Source organism: Pocillopora damicornis, chromosome 10, assembly GCF_964200805.1.
Source record: "Pocillopora damicornis chromosome 10, jaPocDami1.2, whole genome shotgun sequence".
Classification (NCBI taxonomy): Eukaryota; Metazoa; Cnidaria; class Anthozoa; order Scleractinia; family Pocilloporidae; genus Pocillopora; species Pocillopora damicornis.
The window spans coordinates 23,166,834-23,182,568 of NC_142679.1; the positions used below are offsets into that span (position 1 = coordinate 23,166,834).

The window sequence follows — 15,735 nt, forward strand, 5'->3', positions numbered from 1 at the left end:
TTTATGCTATTCAATTTAATTCACCGAGTGGTCCATGATATAAGGTGCTATCAAAATACACTTGGAACGTGTAGGGAAGTTCTTGCAGAATTAGAGTTTTACGGAGAGGTCCCGGAAAAGGAAATGATGTGAAGCTATGTAGAGTTGCAAAGACGACGACAGAATTAAAAAATATGAAAGTTGCTCATCCAAATCAAAGCGCAGCTGCGGCATTTTTCACCAAGTCACCAACTTCCACCAGCAGGGATCGAAGAGGTATGTAAACTTAACACTTAGGAGATATCACTTACTCCTCGAAGAGGTGGCATCTTTTCAATAACAATTAACTGGCATCTTGATGATGTTCCTTAAAGTGATCCTGTTAAATTCGCAATCGGTGGAAGACCGACCAAAATAGGCTGTTGGCTTTCTTTCAAAATTTAGCGTTCGCTTAGCTAAGGAAGGCAGTTCAGTAAATTTGAAATATCGAATCTAAGGTAATAGTGTTAATGAATGTTTTCTCTGGAGCAGCGAATCTTCTGGATGTTTATAGGCGACATTTGCAGACAGAAATGTTTTGTACTCAGTTTGCATTATTTTCAGGGTTGTTTTGAGAACAAAGATACTCGAAACGTTACATCATGCCTAAGAAGTCTGTAACCCAGGAAACAACCCCCGCGGGTATGTCGTTCCTTCAGATTCCTGGGACGTCGTCTACAGCCGAAAGCGTGTCCGAAAATTCTCGAGATGGTTCGGCAGTGTCTTCGCTGAAGTCTGCTTCGATACACTTTTCAACAACAGTACGAATGCTTGCTCCAGTTATATGGTCGCGAATACAGTCCCGGAGAGCGGTTTGTTATTGTTCTTGGGTTTTAACGTTTTATGAACAGCATTGAAAGATATTTTGTGGTTTAATGTGGACTTTGGTGACTGTTACGGTTTGGATGACCCGCTTTGAGGCAGTGTGTGACGCTATGTTGTCAAAACAATCTCACAAACTGATGTTAACTGCTGAACAAGTCCACCAACAATTTATCAATCATCCCCTTTTTTGTTAAAGTTCAAGCACGTAGTTGAGACTAGGCAGGTATTAGTATTTGAAGGCGCCACAAATTTGCTTGTTTTAGTAATTACCTTGGACACGATTAGAATGTGAAGAACGATAAGCTTCTTGAGGAACGCATGATTTTTTATTCGGTTTCCGCATCTTGTTTTTATTTTATTTTTTCAGAAATCAGTGGCCTTCACCACCCCTGTTTCTTTCCACACAAATGATTCTTCAAACGAGTAAGATATGATGTTTCTTTTTCGATTATGGTACGGGTATTTAAAAAGAACGTAACTTAATTCAATCAATTCATTAGTAACAAGATATTAAGAATCTAAATTGCAAAAAAAAAAAGTCTTTCTCCTGTCCCCTGGTGGTTTATGAGGGTTCACCCACCCTTCTCACAAGACTTGTGAGTTTTCCATGAAAGAACAAGTTTGGTTAGTTTGGTTTGATTGTTTGACAACTGACAATGCAGTCAAAGAGTGTGTCACTTGGTTTCATATAACTGTTTAATCTAAGATTGAATGACTGTTGGATAATAGCCTGAGTGGAGGGGAGAGGGGAGGTGGTGGTTTGTTAAGAATACAAATAAGTAAAGATTTCGTGAATACACCAAAAAGGAACTGGTGCTTGTTATCAGATGTGACTTTTTGTTTGGCTAATTTTGATGACTTCCCTTAGCTTTGATATCAACATGAAAGGACTTACATGTAAATCTTAAAGCACGGATTCAAATTTATCTCTTTGAAAAGAATGATGTATTTCATACAGTGGACATGCAACCATTCATAAGGAAAAATTTACCCATGCAACCATTTTCAACCAGAAGAAGATGTACAGGGTAATTAAGCGCAAGACAAACAAAATATGATTAAAAGCACATTTTCAGTTTAGGAGATTAACATATTTAGTAAAGACAACCATGTTGGTATCAGAAAGTTAATCAATACCTAGCTGATTCTGGAAAAATATTTGTTTGTGTGTTCTGAAAATGTGAGAGATGAAAGAGTGACGCTTAAAAGGAGATGAAAAAATAATTTGTCTTATTGTCTTTTTTTAATATGAGAGGTTTTAAGTTAGTGGTGGATAAATGTAGTCCTACTTGTAACAATGAAGTTTATTATGTTTGACAATTGTGCATTGATGTGGAACATAGTCAGAGTGTCTGTAATTACATTTTGCATGTAAGATTGAAGTTTAAAAACTTGCCTTTCTGAAAAAATATTTTGTTTGGACCAGTGTTAAATTGTGACATAAAGTATTCCTTTGATTTTCCTTCAGTAATCTTTCAATTTGTTGACTTATCTTTTGTTTTATTCATTGTTCAACTGCCCTTTGTTTTTTTTTTTAAGTCTCTGAAAACTATTTAATTACCTATGCAAATTTCAACAGAAGTCAATTTTGTAGTCATTCAAGTGTGACCATTGAAGTTGGTTAATACCATGGCTACCTACGCCAGACTACAAAAAGATTTTATGATACTTGAGAATGATTTTCACACATGGTCTAATTAATGTAGAGAGGTTATTCATCAAAGTTCTGAAATTGTGTCTGAAGAACACAAGTTAGTTCTCAAAGAAACATCAGGGATATTAACAAGATCATAACATGGGATTACACATACAAACAAAACTGTTATTAAAACCGTTGGTCTAAAGAAGGAATGGGTGCAAGGTAGGAAAGATTTAAAGAAATCTTAAAGAGTTTTTGCTCAATTTTCTTACCTTTTTTAAGTTTCTTGTGAACAGCATAGTTTCATAAAGCTGAAATTATGATGTAGATTTACAACTGATATCTATCATGGCATGCAGAGATGTTAATTATGTTTGTCAGTTATCATTATTACATAGCAGCTTCTTATATTTACTAAACAAACTTTTAAATAATTCTGAGTATTTTTGGCCTTCTCTGTGAAGGACTTGATCATTTTTTATTACCTTGGAGGCATTTAAAATGTTTAAAATGATATGAAAACTAAGGATGCAATGTTATGACACGTGTTTCTTGTCTCACTCTATTAAAATTATTTGTTTTTGAAAAATGACTTGGTCGTCAAATAGGACTCTGACTCCTCAACTTTTTCTGTGGGTACATGGTATATGGTACATGTTATTATGGTCAAGTCGTATCTATGTTAAGTCAATTGAACCTACATTAGGTTTTGGCATATTTTTTATTAAATTCACTTGTATTCCATGAGTAGAACAGTATAGCTACAAGCAGCATCTTGTTACTACATTGTATATTCAACATTTTACTCATAACTGTTTAGCTGATAGCCTGTTCCAGTCTTTCAGCCTGCAAAACAAAGAAAAATGGTAAATGGCACAGTTCTAGCAGCATAGAAAACAGGAGGAAGGCACCTCCCTTGTTTTATCACTCCTTTGCTACTACTGCACTGTTCACTATCAGGCTTCATCTTAGTGAACTCCCGGAACAGGCTATATAACTCTTCATCACAGTTGCTTGCATCCTATCAATTGCTCTGAAGATAAATGACAAAGAGAAATGGAAACTATTGATCATGTCCAGTTAATGTTGTATGATTTGTTTTTGATAAGAATACACTGCTTGGTCAGCCTAACTCCACTTTGCTTTGATCAAGGGCTAATTTTCAAAACATCAGATTTTTAAAATTAGCTAAATTTGCTTGTCTGTGTTCATCAACTTATAGTTGATAGTTAACCAAGTGCTACCCACCCCTCTTCCCCTTGCTCCTGGTTTAGAGTAATTTTTCAATTTGAGATACATTGTACACTTTGAAACATAGCAATACCAAGGGCCTGGGGCCTCTGCGGTTGGAGGAAGAATTGGACATCCAACACCTTGAGACTCTGATGTTCAAGTTTAAGACACACATTCCTGACAAGGTGGAACTCAAGAAATGGCTGACGAGGCGAGGATCAGAATACAGAGACCAGAGCAGATTTCATTCTGCAGGGTTAATGACTCAGGAAGAATTTCATGAAATGCTGGCAGATTTATTAGAAGTTGAGACATGGGACAGTCATAAGGTGACATTATTTGAGAAGGAGATAGGGACATTATTCAAAAAGGTACACAGTACTATTTGATACAAGTTGAAAAATAATATAGTCATTTAATGTGACCAAGTATTCATTAATATAGTTATTTACCATTGTCAAATATGTTCTTTCTGCTGTATATAGGTTGATATTGCGTCTGATGGCCTTGTTGACTGGGACGAATTCTGTACTTATCTGATGCTTCAGTTTGAGGAGAATGACCAAGCCACAAGAGTCAATGGGAATACTTTTATTCCAAAGCCAAATATTGTTAGGATAGATTATAACAAGGTATATTTAAAACACATAACCCTTGCGAACTGAATTCCCAGTTTTCTGGGAATTCCTAGGAATTCCTAGGAATTCCTAGGAATTCTCAAAAATTCCCAATTATGCAAATGACCCTTGCAAACCGAATTCCCAGTTTTCTGGGAATTTCTGGGAATTCCTAGGAATTCCTAAAAATTCCTAGGAATTCCTAGGAATTCCTAGGAATTCTCAAAAATTCCCAACTATGCAAATTAACTCTGATTTAAAAAGCTTGGAATTACTGGGAATTTCTGGGAAAGGAAGACTCCAGTTTTGTGAGGACTTGGAATCCCTAGGAATTACTAGGAATTCTCAGCTTTATTTGAGGCAATTTTAATACCCTGAGGTCCACATAAATTCTAAGAAATTCTCAATACCTTGAATGTGAAGGTTTTAAGAAAAAGAGTAATTTCAGAGGCTTAAAACTTTGGCTCAATAAAAGGTATGCTATACAAAACTTACCAAGAGATATACATACATGTACATGTTTATAACTTAAAGATCATGAAATTTATTACTCAAACTAAGTTTTAGTAAATCTTGACATTAATATGGATTTTCTCATGAACCAGCTGTCAGTTATGTTAAATGGAAATTGCCAACTTCCACAATAATTAACAATAATTACATTGTTATCTTACTTCCCTAACCTACATTACTGGTTGCCTTTGTTAGAAAACCTTGGAACAGTCAAGCTCAGTTGCCTCAAACGCTGTCAGAGACTTTTTGTTGACAATACTTTTAGTAGAAATTTCATGCCTTAGACAAACAAATTCAACACCTAATTAATCTTTCTTTTTTCATGATTGTTGTTGCTGCTTTTTTTTTCAGTTTTTTGCTCTATTTTCATGACTAATTGCTGTAATTTGTTTTGCTGTTTTTATTCTTACAAAACATTTTTGTAAGAAAAGGGGAACATTGACTACCTCTGTCTTGTCTGCATGCCAAATGTTTGCAAAGTGTGTGGATGATCCACAAGTATTGGAACTCTTACAAAAATGTTTTGTATATGTTCCAATACTTGTGGATCATCCACACACTTTGCAAACATTTGGCATGCAGACAAGACAAAGGTAGTCAATGTTCAATTTACTTTATTTGAAACTCTGATCTGAAAATATTAGTCAACAAGACTTATTAGTAGTGAGAAGTACCAACCAAGTTTCCTTTCATAACTTAATTTCTTAAATGTCCCAATCACTGGATCTCCCAAAAAAATATTACATCTTTTTATTTTTGGTGCAAATTACAAGTCCTTCTTTATATAAAAATGAAAAGTGATAGTCACACTTCAATAATAACAGCTCTTAAGTTTACTTGTTGTTCTTCTCTGTCTGTCAGCTATCAACAAGATTGTTTTATACTTCGGGCAGTGCATAACTATTTGTGGACCAGAGTTCCAACGCACCTCTGTAATTGCATATAGCTACTCCTGTCTCTTGTACAAATGTTTCTCCTTTGTAAGACGCACTCTACTCTGTTGTCAATACTGCTTTAAGTTCATTGGAAACGACTGACTGAGGAATCGAGATGGCGGTGTTGGAACGTGTTGCTGAACGCTTGCTACGGTCAAGCTTTGTAGATTTAGGTACTGGTACACTGGGATCATCTATGTATCTCTTATACTTCCGAATGTGGTATCCTTCTTTTATAAGTATGAGGGTAAAAGACGATTTGTAGTCGCATTCAAAACTGTGATTGGCTTGTGTTATTTCTCACCTTGGCCATTAACACAACTCAAGTGAGTTTTGAGTCTTTGTTTCCTCGACAACTTTCGGCCACAAATCGTGCATTTGTAATACGATCGATTCTTGTCGATTATTTCTACATAGAGTGAGCTCACATCTTTATTTGTATCACCAAGCTATCCATCTTCTAGAAGCAGAGAACCGGTCGGAGAAGTCAGAATAAAGTTAGGCGCTTCTCTTAACACTGCAATCGGCAAGCCAGCGGATTCACTTTGCTAGCCAATTACAAGTCCTAAAAGATCCACGTGATCATGCCCGTGATCGGAAACAAAGAAGACTCCATTTAGCGCTCATCTTTGAATGTACTTTTCATCGGTTGATCGCTTTTCTCAACTGTTTTGCTTAATATAACATTTCTAAAGATAGCTTTTATTGTGGTTCAATGGGAAAACGAGAATAGCGTGAGTGTTGTAAAAGAAAAGAAAGTCGTTGGCGCCGTGGAGTTAAAAGAAGGGACAACAGTTGACATATTGACTGGTACAAACAAGGGTCGAGTGGCCATCTGTAAAGCTACGATTTTGAAAGTTTGTGGTGAGTAAAAATTGCGATATTCGTTACGTGATCAAAATCTTATAAAAGAATAGATGTAGCAAGTTGAATTAAGCTTACGTAACGCTCGGCGCAACTGAAACTAGAATAATTCTGAGAATCGAATCGGTCACTTGCATGCCGCAGTTTCTTAAGCTTATGCTTTACAATGAAATAAACCTATCAGTAAGGTTTCAAGATTCCTCTAGTCACGTTTGGGAAGATTCAAGATTCATAATAGGAACTGTTATTAAACAAACCTTAGTACATAAAGAAGCCCTCCTTGGTAAAAACAAAATAATGTATTCAGCCCTTTTTTAGTAAAATCCATGAGAGAGATGTACTAACTCCAATATAAAAGTCACTCAATATAACAGAGATTTCTCAATTTGAGAATCCAATGAATGCCCTTTTCCTCATAGCCATCTTAAAAGCCTGGTCTGAGCTTTAAATATACATATTTTAATATATTATTTTTTTTCAAATTCAGATGTCAAGGAATCCAGATACAAAATGGTCAAGGTTCTTGTTGACAACCTCATTCAAGGCCAACTCATTGTGAGCCCAGGAAAAAAAATACAAACAGTACAAACAGCAGCTAAGTTTGCAGTTTAGGATAACTTTATTCTAATATATTGTTACAGTTACAACAAGATTTAAATCAAAAAATCAATTTTATTGGTCTGTAATTAGCCCCTTCACTCCCAAGAGTGCTTGGTTTTCAAATATAACTTAAGATATTGTATTTTATGGAAAAGAATCAACAGATTTTATTCACAATTTGTGTCAAACCAAATTTAATGATTGATTAGAACTATTTTATATGAATAGCTGTAATTGAGGATTAATCCGTATGAAGTTTTCAAGAAAAGAAAAATAAATCAAATCCCATCCTAATATTACCACACATTGATGTTATTTAATCAAAAATATTTTACATGTAAGCCTTAATTAAGCTTCTAAATAAATTTCATTGAATACTTGAATTTTAGCTGGGTTTTTTTTAATTTAAAGTATTTATTTTATATCATTAGCCTCAAATTTTTGCTTAAAATTCCCAGTAATTCTTAAACATTCCCAAAAATTCCCAAAAATTCCCAAAAATTCCCAGAAATTCCCAGAAATTCCTAGAAATTTTTTAGATTTACAGCTTTTCAGGGAAAGTCATTGGTTCTCTGAGTTGGAATTCCTAGGAATTCCAAGTCCTGTTGGCTATAAACTTGGAATTTCTGGGAATTTCTGGGAATTTCTGGGGATTTCTGGGAATTTCTAGGAATTTCTAGGTTTTTAGAACCAGAGTTGTTATGGTTGGGAATTCCCAGTCCGAATTTACCGTGAAAATTCACACCTTTATTCCTAGGAATTCCTAGGAATTCCTAGGAATTCCAAAAGCCATTTCGCAAGGGAATTGTGAAGGCTACAGGTTTTGATTAATGGTGTAAGTGACTCATGAATGTTATGCTTCTGGCTGCAGACAAACTGCTGATTAGTCATACATAATTGAACCTATATTCCGAGATAAATATTACATCTAGGTTTAAATAAATTGTACAATGTTTAGACCTGTTACTCAATACTCTTCTGTGTCATTACTGTTCCATATTAATTGAAATGCTTTATTCCTTTATCAGGAAACAACAACAAGAATTCTCACAGATTTTAATCCTATGAGATATGTAACAGTTAGTAAGGTATGACACAAATATAAATACAATTTGTACCTGATTTATGATTCAGTTTTATCAGTTTCTTTTTTGCTAGAATAAATCACTGAATAGTTAAGAAAAAAAATTTGATAGTCTATGTGTACAATTTTCAAATGTGTGTGGGAAAGATGCCACCTCATCCACATGGTCAAGGTCAATAATTAATTTTTTAGTAATCATTGTCTTTAGGAAGGAATTATTGGTGTCTGGAGTACAGAACTGGACCTTCAAAGGAAAATTGAAATGGAGCATAATAACTCTGAGGCTGAGCGAACTTCCAACAAGAGACACATCAAGATGTGGGTTACAGATGCTGTTGCTATGCCCAACGTGCATAAAATGGCTCTGTCTACCACAAACAGAGACATCCATTTTTATGATATGTCCACACCAATTTACACACCACAATTTCATCTTTGTGGTGAGCTATTTGAATTGTTAATTTTGGTAATAATCCAGTAAAATAATTGTGTCTTTTAACACCCTGTCTATCCATTATTTTCAGCTCTGGGAAACGTGGTTCTCTGTCTTGATTATTGTTACAACAAGAAAGTAAGTTTATTTGTAGCTGTTACAAATAAATTTCATCAATCAAAGTTTTAGAAATAACAGTTTTAAAGAATTAAGTTTACAAACTTGTAGATGATAACAATTCCAGTGTAAAGGATGAGAGGGAATCTGGCATAGAGGGAGGGTGGTTGGTTGGGTAAGTATTCTTACTCCATCTGGTTATTTTACAAGTGTAAGAATTATTATAGTGTTGATGTAAGCATTTACTATCTACAGCTTCCTGCTGGAAAGTCAATGCTTTTTCTTGGAATGGACAATGGCGTAATCTTGTTCCTTGTGTTCTCTACACCTCTCAAAGGACTGTTTGAGACTCCATTCAAAAAGACATCAGGCAGTCACCAGGTTTACCTTCAGGTTAGAACAGCTATGACATCTCTTCCCCCCCCTTTCCCTCCTAACTTCTGTTTCGTGTTTTGTACATGTATGTAAAACTTAACAAGGTGTTATCACTTTGAATTATAATTCAGAGGTGGTATGAGTGAGACAGAGAGATGAGGATAATATGTACTTGATACGGACTGGGGAAAGGAAAGAATAGTCCTCCATTTTACTACTTTCCTTTTTTCATGCATTTATCTGCAGAGAGGCAAGGGGGTGGAATTTTTTCAATTGGGGTATGCAACTTGGAGAGAGGGGAAGCAAGATTGGAAAGATGACGAAGTTTTCCAATGTTTACTGATGTAAGTTGTAATTTTGTTCCCAGGACCTTCCAACGCACTCTCGTTTTGTATCTTGCCACACCCTGGGGCAAGTCCATTCTGATTGGGTTAGAAGAGTGAAGTATATTCCAGCAAAGGAGTTTGTTATTTCCTGTAGCGGCAGTGGAAAAGACTCACTTGTAGTTAGAGATATCGATGATAAGAAGCGGAAAACATACACTTTTAAAGTGGCAAAGGTAAACACCATGCCTTAAAATGCATTTTTTTTTCAAGATATCAAAATAAATTGTTTAGAGACTGTTTAATTTACAACTAAACTTGGAGGGTGAGTTTGGTGGCCACAAAGTATGAAACATGCATGTGATCTGATTTTTATATGTATCCCCTTCAACGTTCAACTTCATACATTACATTGGTACCCAAGATGCATAAAGTCTGCCTTTCGTGCGACTCTTTCTGCCGTCAACATTCTCGCTGTTGTGGGGACAAATATTCTGTCTATATCGTACTCACGCAATTGTCCATGAATTGTTCATTTCAATGTAGGTATCTCGGTTCATATTACGTATCGGTTAATACTGAACGATCCATTTGTCAGTCGGTAGCCTACTTGGCTGGCGGTTATCTGCACTAAGAGATGAACGGCAAATCGGCGAGCGTTTTAAACTATTCTATGTCACGAACCTCTCACGGGATCGCCGCTCATAGCTTTAGCCAGCTACATAGATAGTTAGTCGGCAGTCGATTGAAAGTCGTCGATAGCTGGCCGATAAAAGGTCGTTGATCTACCGACACTCTTGCGTTAGTTAGAGCCACGCTCAAGGTGCTTGCTGAGTGTTGGAACAAGTAATTGCTTTAGGGTTAGTTGACCCTCAGGCTTTTTTTCTGGGCAGGGCGTGGAATGTTTTGACTACAGTCACAACCTAAATGTTATCTGCACCGGTGGAGTGGACCATGCTGTTCGTTTGTGGAATCCTTACGTGACAGTGAAACCTGTCGCCATTATGAAGGGACACCAGTCCTCTATCATTGACTTAGCAATCCACGAGGCTCTGGAGCAGGTCTTCAGTTATGACAAGGATGGGGTAAAAGACTCGAAGAATACTGGTGTGTTTTTACTTTTCGAATTAGCGGCATGTGTTTGAACCATTACCTTTCATTCTCATATTGAAATTTAGGTATTGAAGGCTTGGGATATCAGAGAGCAAGTCTGTCTTCAAACAATACCTGTCAAGTTCCCATTTGGCCACAGAATTCCTGAACACGGACCTTTTCCATTTCTCCTCATCACCTCACCCATCAACTCTCTTTTTATTGGGAGTAACGACTGCTTGGCAGAAATCAAAATCGTGGCAATGAGTGCAAATAAAAACGCCAAAACCACTCACTGGAGACCCCTGACTGCTGCTCTGTACAACCCTAGCATGGGTCACGTGATCACGGCCTGTGAAGGGTCCGTGGTAACATTCTGGGATCTGAACACCGGACGCCAGGCGCAACACATCTCTGAGGCACATGGCACGGAGGAGATTTCTTGCATGACAATTGATCCTTCAGGGCGGCGGCTTATGACGGGGGACAGGAGTGGTCACATTCATGTGAGTTACGCCTTGTGAAGTTTAAGACTGAACTGGCGGTTACAAAGAGAAATTTTATCTCGTTAATATGTAAACGTTGCAGCGTTCAAAGTTCCTTTGCTCAAGAATTTTAACATATCATTATGAACCGAAATAACTGGGACAATCTACTATAACTATCAAAGTTGGAGGTATTATTGGTTTTCTCTTTCCAGTTTCGATTTTTCAGTAAATCTCTGATTCAGATCAAAGGATGTTCTTATGGGCATTTCTCCTGTACTTATTTGAGATTCTGCGTTCATTTTAACAAACAGCTCCACTAGAAAACAGTACACAATTTGGAATACTTAATCGTCGATGATGTAATTTTGTAGAATACTTTATTGAGAAAAAAATTTTTCTTTTTTTGCTTCACAGGTTTGGAATGCGAGCAATGGTCATCTGTTAAACAAACTTGAACCTGTGGAGGAAAATGAAGTGACAGGAATCATATCTCTTCCAGAAAAAAGTAAAATAATTACAGTGGGATGGAATCGCAAGATTTTGGTCTACTATGATGATATGCAGGTGAAGAAAGCAAAAAAACGTTCCTTCTAGTAAACGTTTAAGAAAGCTGGTGGCGCTGTAGAATTTGATGAAATTTTTAGATACGCACATGGAAGAAAGAAGTCATTGTTGGGAAGGGAACATTTCAGTGTTCTCAATTTTAATTTGGTGAAGTCTACATACATATATGTTATTTGCCGGCTGGGAGGTCCGTATGGTGAAAAACTGTGACCGAGGTCTTGAAAATACTGCCCGAGGCCGTAGGCCGAGGGCAGCATTTTCAAGACCGAGGTCACAGTTTTTCACCATACGGACCGACCCTTAGCCGGTAAATAACATATTTATTGTTTTTAACTCGTGAATTGCGCGCATGCGCAAGAGCGAGTTATAGATACGATGTGGGGAATGGTATTCGCTCGCTCGATTGGTCGATTCCTGTAAACTTTTTTTAGATTTTAGGCTTTTGAGTGCATTTTATAGTTTTTGGCGAGCAATAAACAGACGAAATGGCGACCTTTGTTGCTAAGAATAGTGGTGGGGTGAAAAAGAAGCCAATGATAATCTTAAAAGAGTTTTTTTTTTTCGTTTTAGTTTCAACAAGCGGCGCCAGCGTCTGGCAGGCATGCAAGGATTCACACTGAAATAACAGAACAACCTTCGTTTTTCATAAAATTGTAATTTACAGTCCTTGAACTTGAAAACAATCCGAAGATTCATTGAAAATATCACTTACTGCGAAGCGCTCGGAGTTTACAGATGTTCAAAAGCTTTTTCTGTTATAGCGTGAGATTGAGGACAAAATTGATCATTACGTTTCGTCGCGTGTGTTTTTCCTGTGAGAAGCAACAGAAGATGCCGGCGACTGACGAAATAACAAGTTAACACGAAAATCAGATAACACCTAAACAAACAATTTTAGCTACCGATTTTCAGTGAATTTTTAAAGAACAATTTTCTTTTAAGTTTCAAGACAATTTGAAGATTCAACATACAAACAACGTACTAAAATGCGAAAGTTACACACCACAAAATTGATAAATAGGCCTGAAATGAAATTCTATCTTGTTATTGATCATACGTTGCCTAGCACGTGACCTAAATCTACCCAGGCGGAGATCCAAAATGACGGTTGCAGGCTTGGCTTAGTTATATCACTCAAAACTCGTTCCCGTTTGTCTCATTTGATAAAGAGGGAATCGTTAATGTTTTCATTAAGACAGTATTGCCTTGATTTTCTAATATTTACAACGAAAGACAGTAAATTTCACTTTTCACCCACATTTACTTCCAACCTTTTCTTTTGAACCAGAAACAAAAATGATAGACGTTTAAAACACATGACATCATCCACCTTGTCAAATGTAATAGCATGATCATTTCAATTGTAATGCCTTCTTATCCCAACGTTACTTTGTTTCTTTGCTACATTAGCGAACACTGAACTACTGCTCGTACTCTAGATATGACAATCAACCACAAAATTCCCTAAACCAGATAACATTAAACATAATCTAAAAAATCATGTGTCAATTCACGAGTTTGCTCACAGAGCACTTTGATTAAACTTGACGAAATTCTTTCCGAAAGAACCCGAATGATTTATGCCCGTAAATACGGCAAGATCTTCCATAAACTGAACAATTTTTGAGTGAGTAAATGGTAGTTAAAATAGAGGTGATGCAAATTTAAGAGAGATGCCTCAGCGAAACATTTTCATTTCCGTAACGATAAAGGTGATTTAAAAGGCTTCCAAACAAACTTTGAAACATTATTTTTACAAGTATCTGTCACAATCTGACACCTGTCAATTAGAGAGCGCGCAAGAAAAAAAAAATCGTAGGAACATTTGAAAACCAACAGAACTAGTTTGGCAAGGACTGTCACGACAATGTTTTCTTCAAAATCAGTTAATGATCTAACGGAAAGTATTATTCACTCTCATCGACCACTCCTTCATGTACGAAGATTTACCTCTGTTCATTAAGTAAACGGCGAGGAAAGTAATTGTGAGTAAATTCAATTTTTTTTATTTTGAAGTTGTGAGAGTTTGCTCGTTTGTTTGCTGTAATGGCGTGTTTAACTCTGATCTTTCCTTCACAAAAACTAAATTCGAACGGCACACTCCAACGAGACACAAGGGAATGTAATGCGGCCTTTTCTCAAAAAATTCCTTCAATTTCTGTTGTGCAATTTAAGGTACAAATGTCCAAATTGAACGGAATTGGAAAGACTCACCAGGAGCGTATATTTGTTGTAGAACTTAAATTAAAACTTCGCTCGCTCTTTCACTATGAACAAATTGCTCGAGAAAATTCAGATATTAAATGAATGAAAGTTCCATCGTTCAGTTTAACTGTAACCAAATACCTCGCGTTTCAACTTTCTGGGTACTTTTTGTGAACGATTAAAATTAATTGCAGACGGTTTTTAGGCCGCTTGTCAACCAACGTAATGACACTATTGTTTATACAAATTCATTCTGAAACCAATAATTTTCTGTCAACCAAAGTGATTTGATAGAGAGAAAAGAGAGGACTCATAAGTTATTTATCGGCTTGAGGTAGTGACCGACGTGTTTGCTTAAAAATACAGCCCAGCCAGAAAACGAGGTATGTTTATGAAAAATGACAACGAAAGTTGGGATGTACTCGACGACTCACGAAAGCGTTACCGTGGCCCGTGGGCAGAGATAGGAAAATACTGACCGGGTAAAGAACCAATCAGATTGCAAGATTCGTTACCGTGCCCTCTAAAAAAACAATAATGTTTTATATTGACTTTCCTAGCTCTTTGAAGTTCTTCGGATTTTCGTGGTATGAAGCGCGTGGAAGTAATGCCACATTTTTCTAGAGGGAATGTTACACCGTGGGAGGCTACACTAAGTATTTTGTCGGATTTTTTCTAAAAATTTGAGGTTAGAGGTTCTGTGGGGGTTAAGTCTTCTGTTCAAGAAAGCAACACAGAGGTCTTAGGAAGATCACAAACCCTAATTGTCGATCAGGAGTCGCGGTGTTTCCCACTAATGTCAACTGTTTTGATATTTTTTCTCTGTTATCTAGACGTTTTGTCTTCGACCCAACGCAGGTTGGAAAGGAGGGCAGTTGCATCAGGTATAAGAAGACAATTGTTAAAATGCAGACCAATTGTTTGAGCAGTGATTTACAAATGTAACTTTTGCGTTTAGACTTGAGTTTCCTCCATAGCTTACTGAGCTTGCCGCTTCATCTCTAGGATGACATTTTGACCGCTGCCTACTGTCCCCCAAATTACCTTGCCACGGCAAGTTTTGACGGAGATATCATTCTTTGGGGTCTGGATCGGGAGAAGATGATTCGACGGCTGAAAAAAGGATCTGGAAGTCTGTTGTGAGTTGATTGCCTTTCGTATATTATATTTCAGTCACCTCCTTGTGTGTAATATTAACTGTTATTGTTTCTGTTTTTTCATGTTACTCTACCAAGAAAAGCCAAGATTAAAAAGCTGGGTCTTATCCAGACGAAGAAATCTTAGTAAGTCGCTGCCATGATTTATTCCTTGAACTGATTTTCACGTCGCGTAGAGAGATTTATTGTTTTCTGGCAAGTTCTTTTTCTGACGCGCTGGTTACTCTTCGTTTGCTATTTTTCAGTCAAAATAGCTGTGGTGCACCGGTTGACAAGTTGTTATTTCTTACATCAAGAGCTCAGTGGAGGACTCAGGAGAGCGCTGTTCTTGTGTCATCGGAGGCTGGTACTCTTGAGTTTTGGTGTTTTTACGGCGCAAACAGACCCATGGGTATGTACCTCAATATTTGAGGTGTTACAATTGAGACAAGTGAATCCAACAATATTTTTCCCTTTCTTCACATATCTATTGCACTTGACGTGCCACAGGAAGATATTTCGCTGCCAGTGACAAGGAAAGTACTATATTTGCCTTAACAACCGACCCCAGTAACGAGATGTTGATAACTGGTGATTCCAACGGCACCATCTCTGTGTGGGACATCAGCTCTTACTGCATTTCAAGAGCAGAAGCCATTGTTGCTCAGGTTGGT

The 15,735-nt window shown here is 36.9% G+C and overlaps 2 protein-coding genes and 1 long non-coding RNA gene across 5 annotated transcripts in view; 2 read left to right on the forward strand and 1 right to left on the reverse strand.

Annotated features, from left to right (window-relative positions):
• Positions 1 to 15,735, forward strand: part of LOC113671409 (cilia- and flagella-associated protein 337) — a 19,639-nt gene continuing 3,904 nt past the window's right edge. Inside the window, exons 1-18 of one of the 3 annotated variants that reach the window (XM_027187594.2) lie at positions 1 to 255; positions 583 to 830; positions 1,211 to 1,266; positions 3,801 to 4,086; positions 4,201 to 4,347; positions 8,273 to 8,332; positions 8,537 to 8,768; positions 8,853 to 8,899; positions 9,134 to 9,271; positions 9,621 to 9,812; positions 10,470 to 10,661; positions 10,755 to 11,174; positions 11,571 to 11,720; positions 14,759 to 14,809; positions 14,931 to 15,064; positions 15,161 to 15,208; positions 15,328 to 15,473; positions 15,572 to 15,729. In XM_027187594.2, coding sequence (XP_027043395.2) covers positions 621 to 830; positions 1,211 to 1,266; positions 3,801 to 4,086; positions 4,201 to 4,347; positions 8,273 to 8,332; positions 8,537 to 8,768; positions 8,853 to 8,899; positions 9,134 to 9,271; positions 9,621 to 9,812; positions 10,470 to 10,661; positions 10,755 to 11,174; positions 11,571 to 11,720; positions 14,759 to 14,809; positions 14,931 to 15,064; positions 15,161 to 15,208; positions 15,328 to 15,473; positions 15,572 to 15,729 — 2,667 coding nt within the window. In that variant the 5' untranslated portion in view covers positions 1 to 255; positions 583 to 620. Of the gene's footprint in view, positions 256 to 582; positions 1,067 to 1,210; positions 1,267 to 1,298; positions 2,705 to 3,800; positions 4,087 to 4,200; positions 4,348 to 8,272; positions 8,333 to 8,536; positions 8,769 to 8,852; positions 8,900 to 9,133; positions 9,272 to 9,620; positions 9,813 to 10,469; positions 10,662 to 10,754; positions 11,175 to 11,570; positions 11,721 to 14,758; positions 14,810 to 14,930; positions 15,065 to 15,160; positions 15,209 to 15,327; positions 15,474 to 15,571; positions 15,730 to 15,735 lie in introns of those variants that run through there. The other 2 variants (XM_089185520.1, XM_089185519.1) reach the window with 2 other exon arrangements.
• On the forward strand, positions 4,363 to 7,697 carry LOC149039471 (uncharacterized). The gene is made up of 2 exons (XR_016180615.1): positions 4,363 to 6,644; positions 7,132 to 7,697. It is a non-coding gene; the product is annotated as an uncharacterized LOC149039471 (long non-coding RNA).
• Positions 11,077 to 15,735, reverse strand: part of LOC113671407 (transient receptor potential cation channel subfamily A member 1) — a 26,065-nt gene continuing 21,406 nt past the window's right edge. Inside the window, exon 30 of the mRNA XM_089185525.1 lies at positions 11,077 to 11,206. Coding sequence (XP_089041651.1) covers positions 11,143 to 11,206 — 64 coding nt within the window. The 3' untranslated portion in view covers positions 11,077 to 11,142. The remainder of the gene's footprint in view (positions 11,207 to 15,735) is intronic.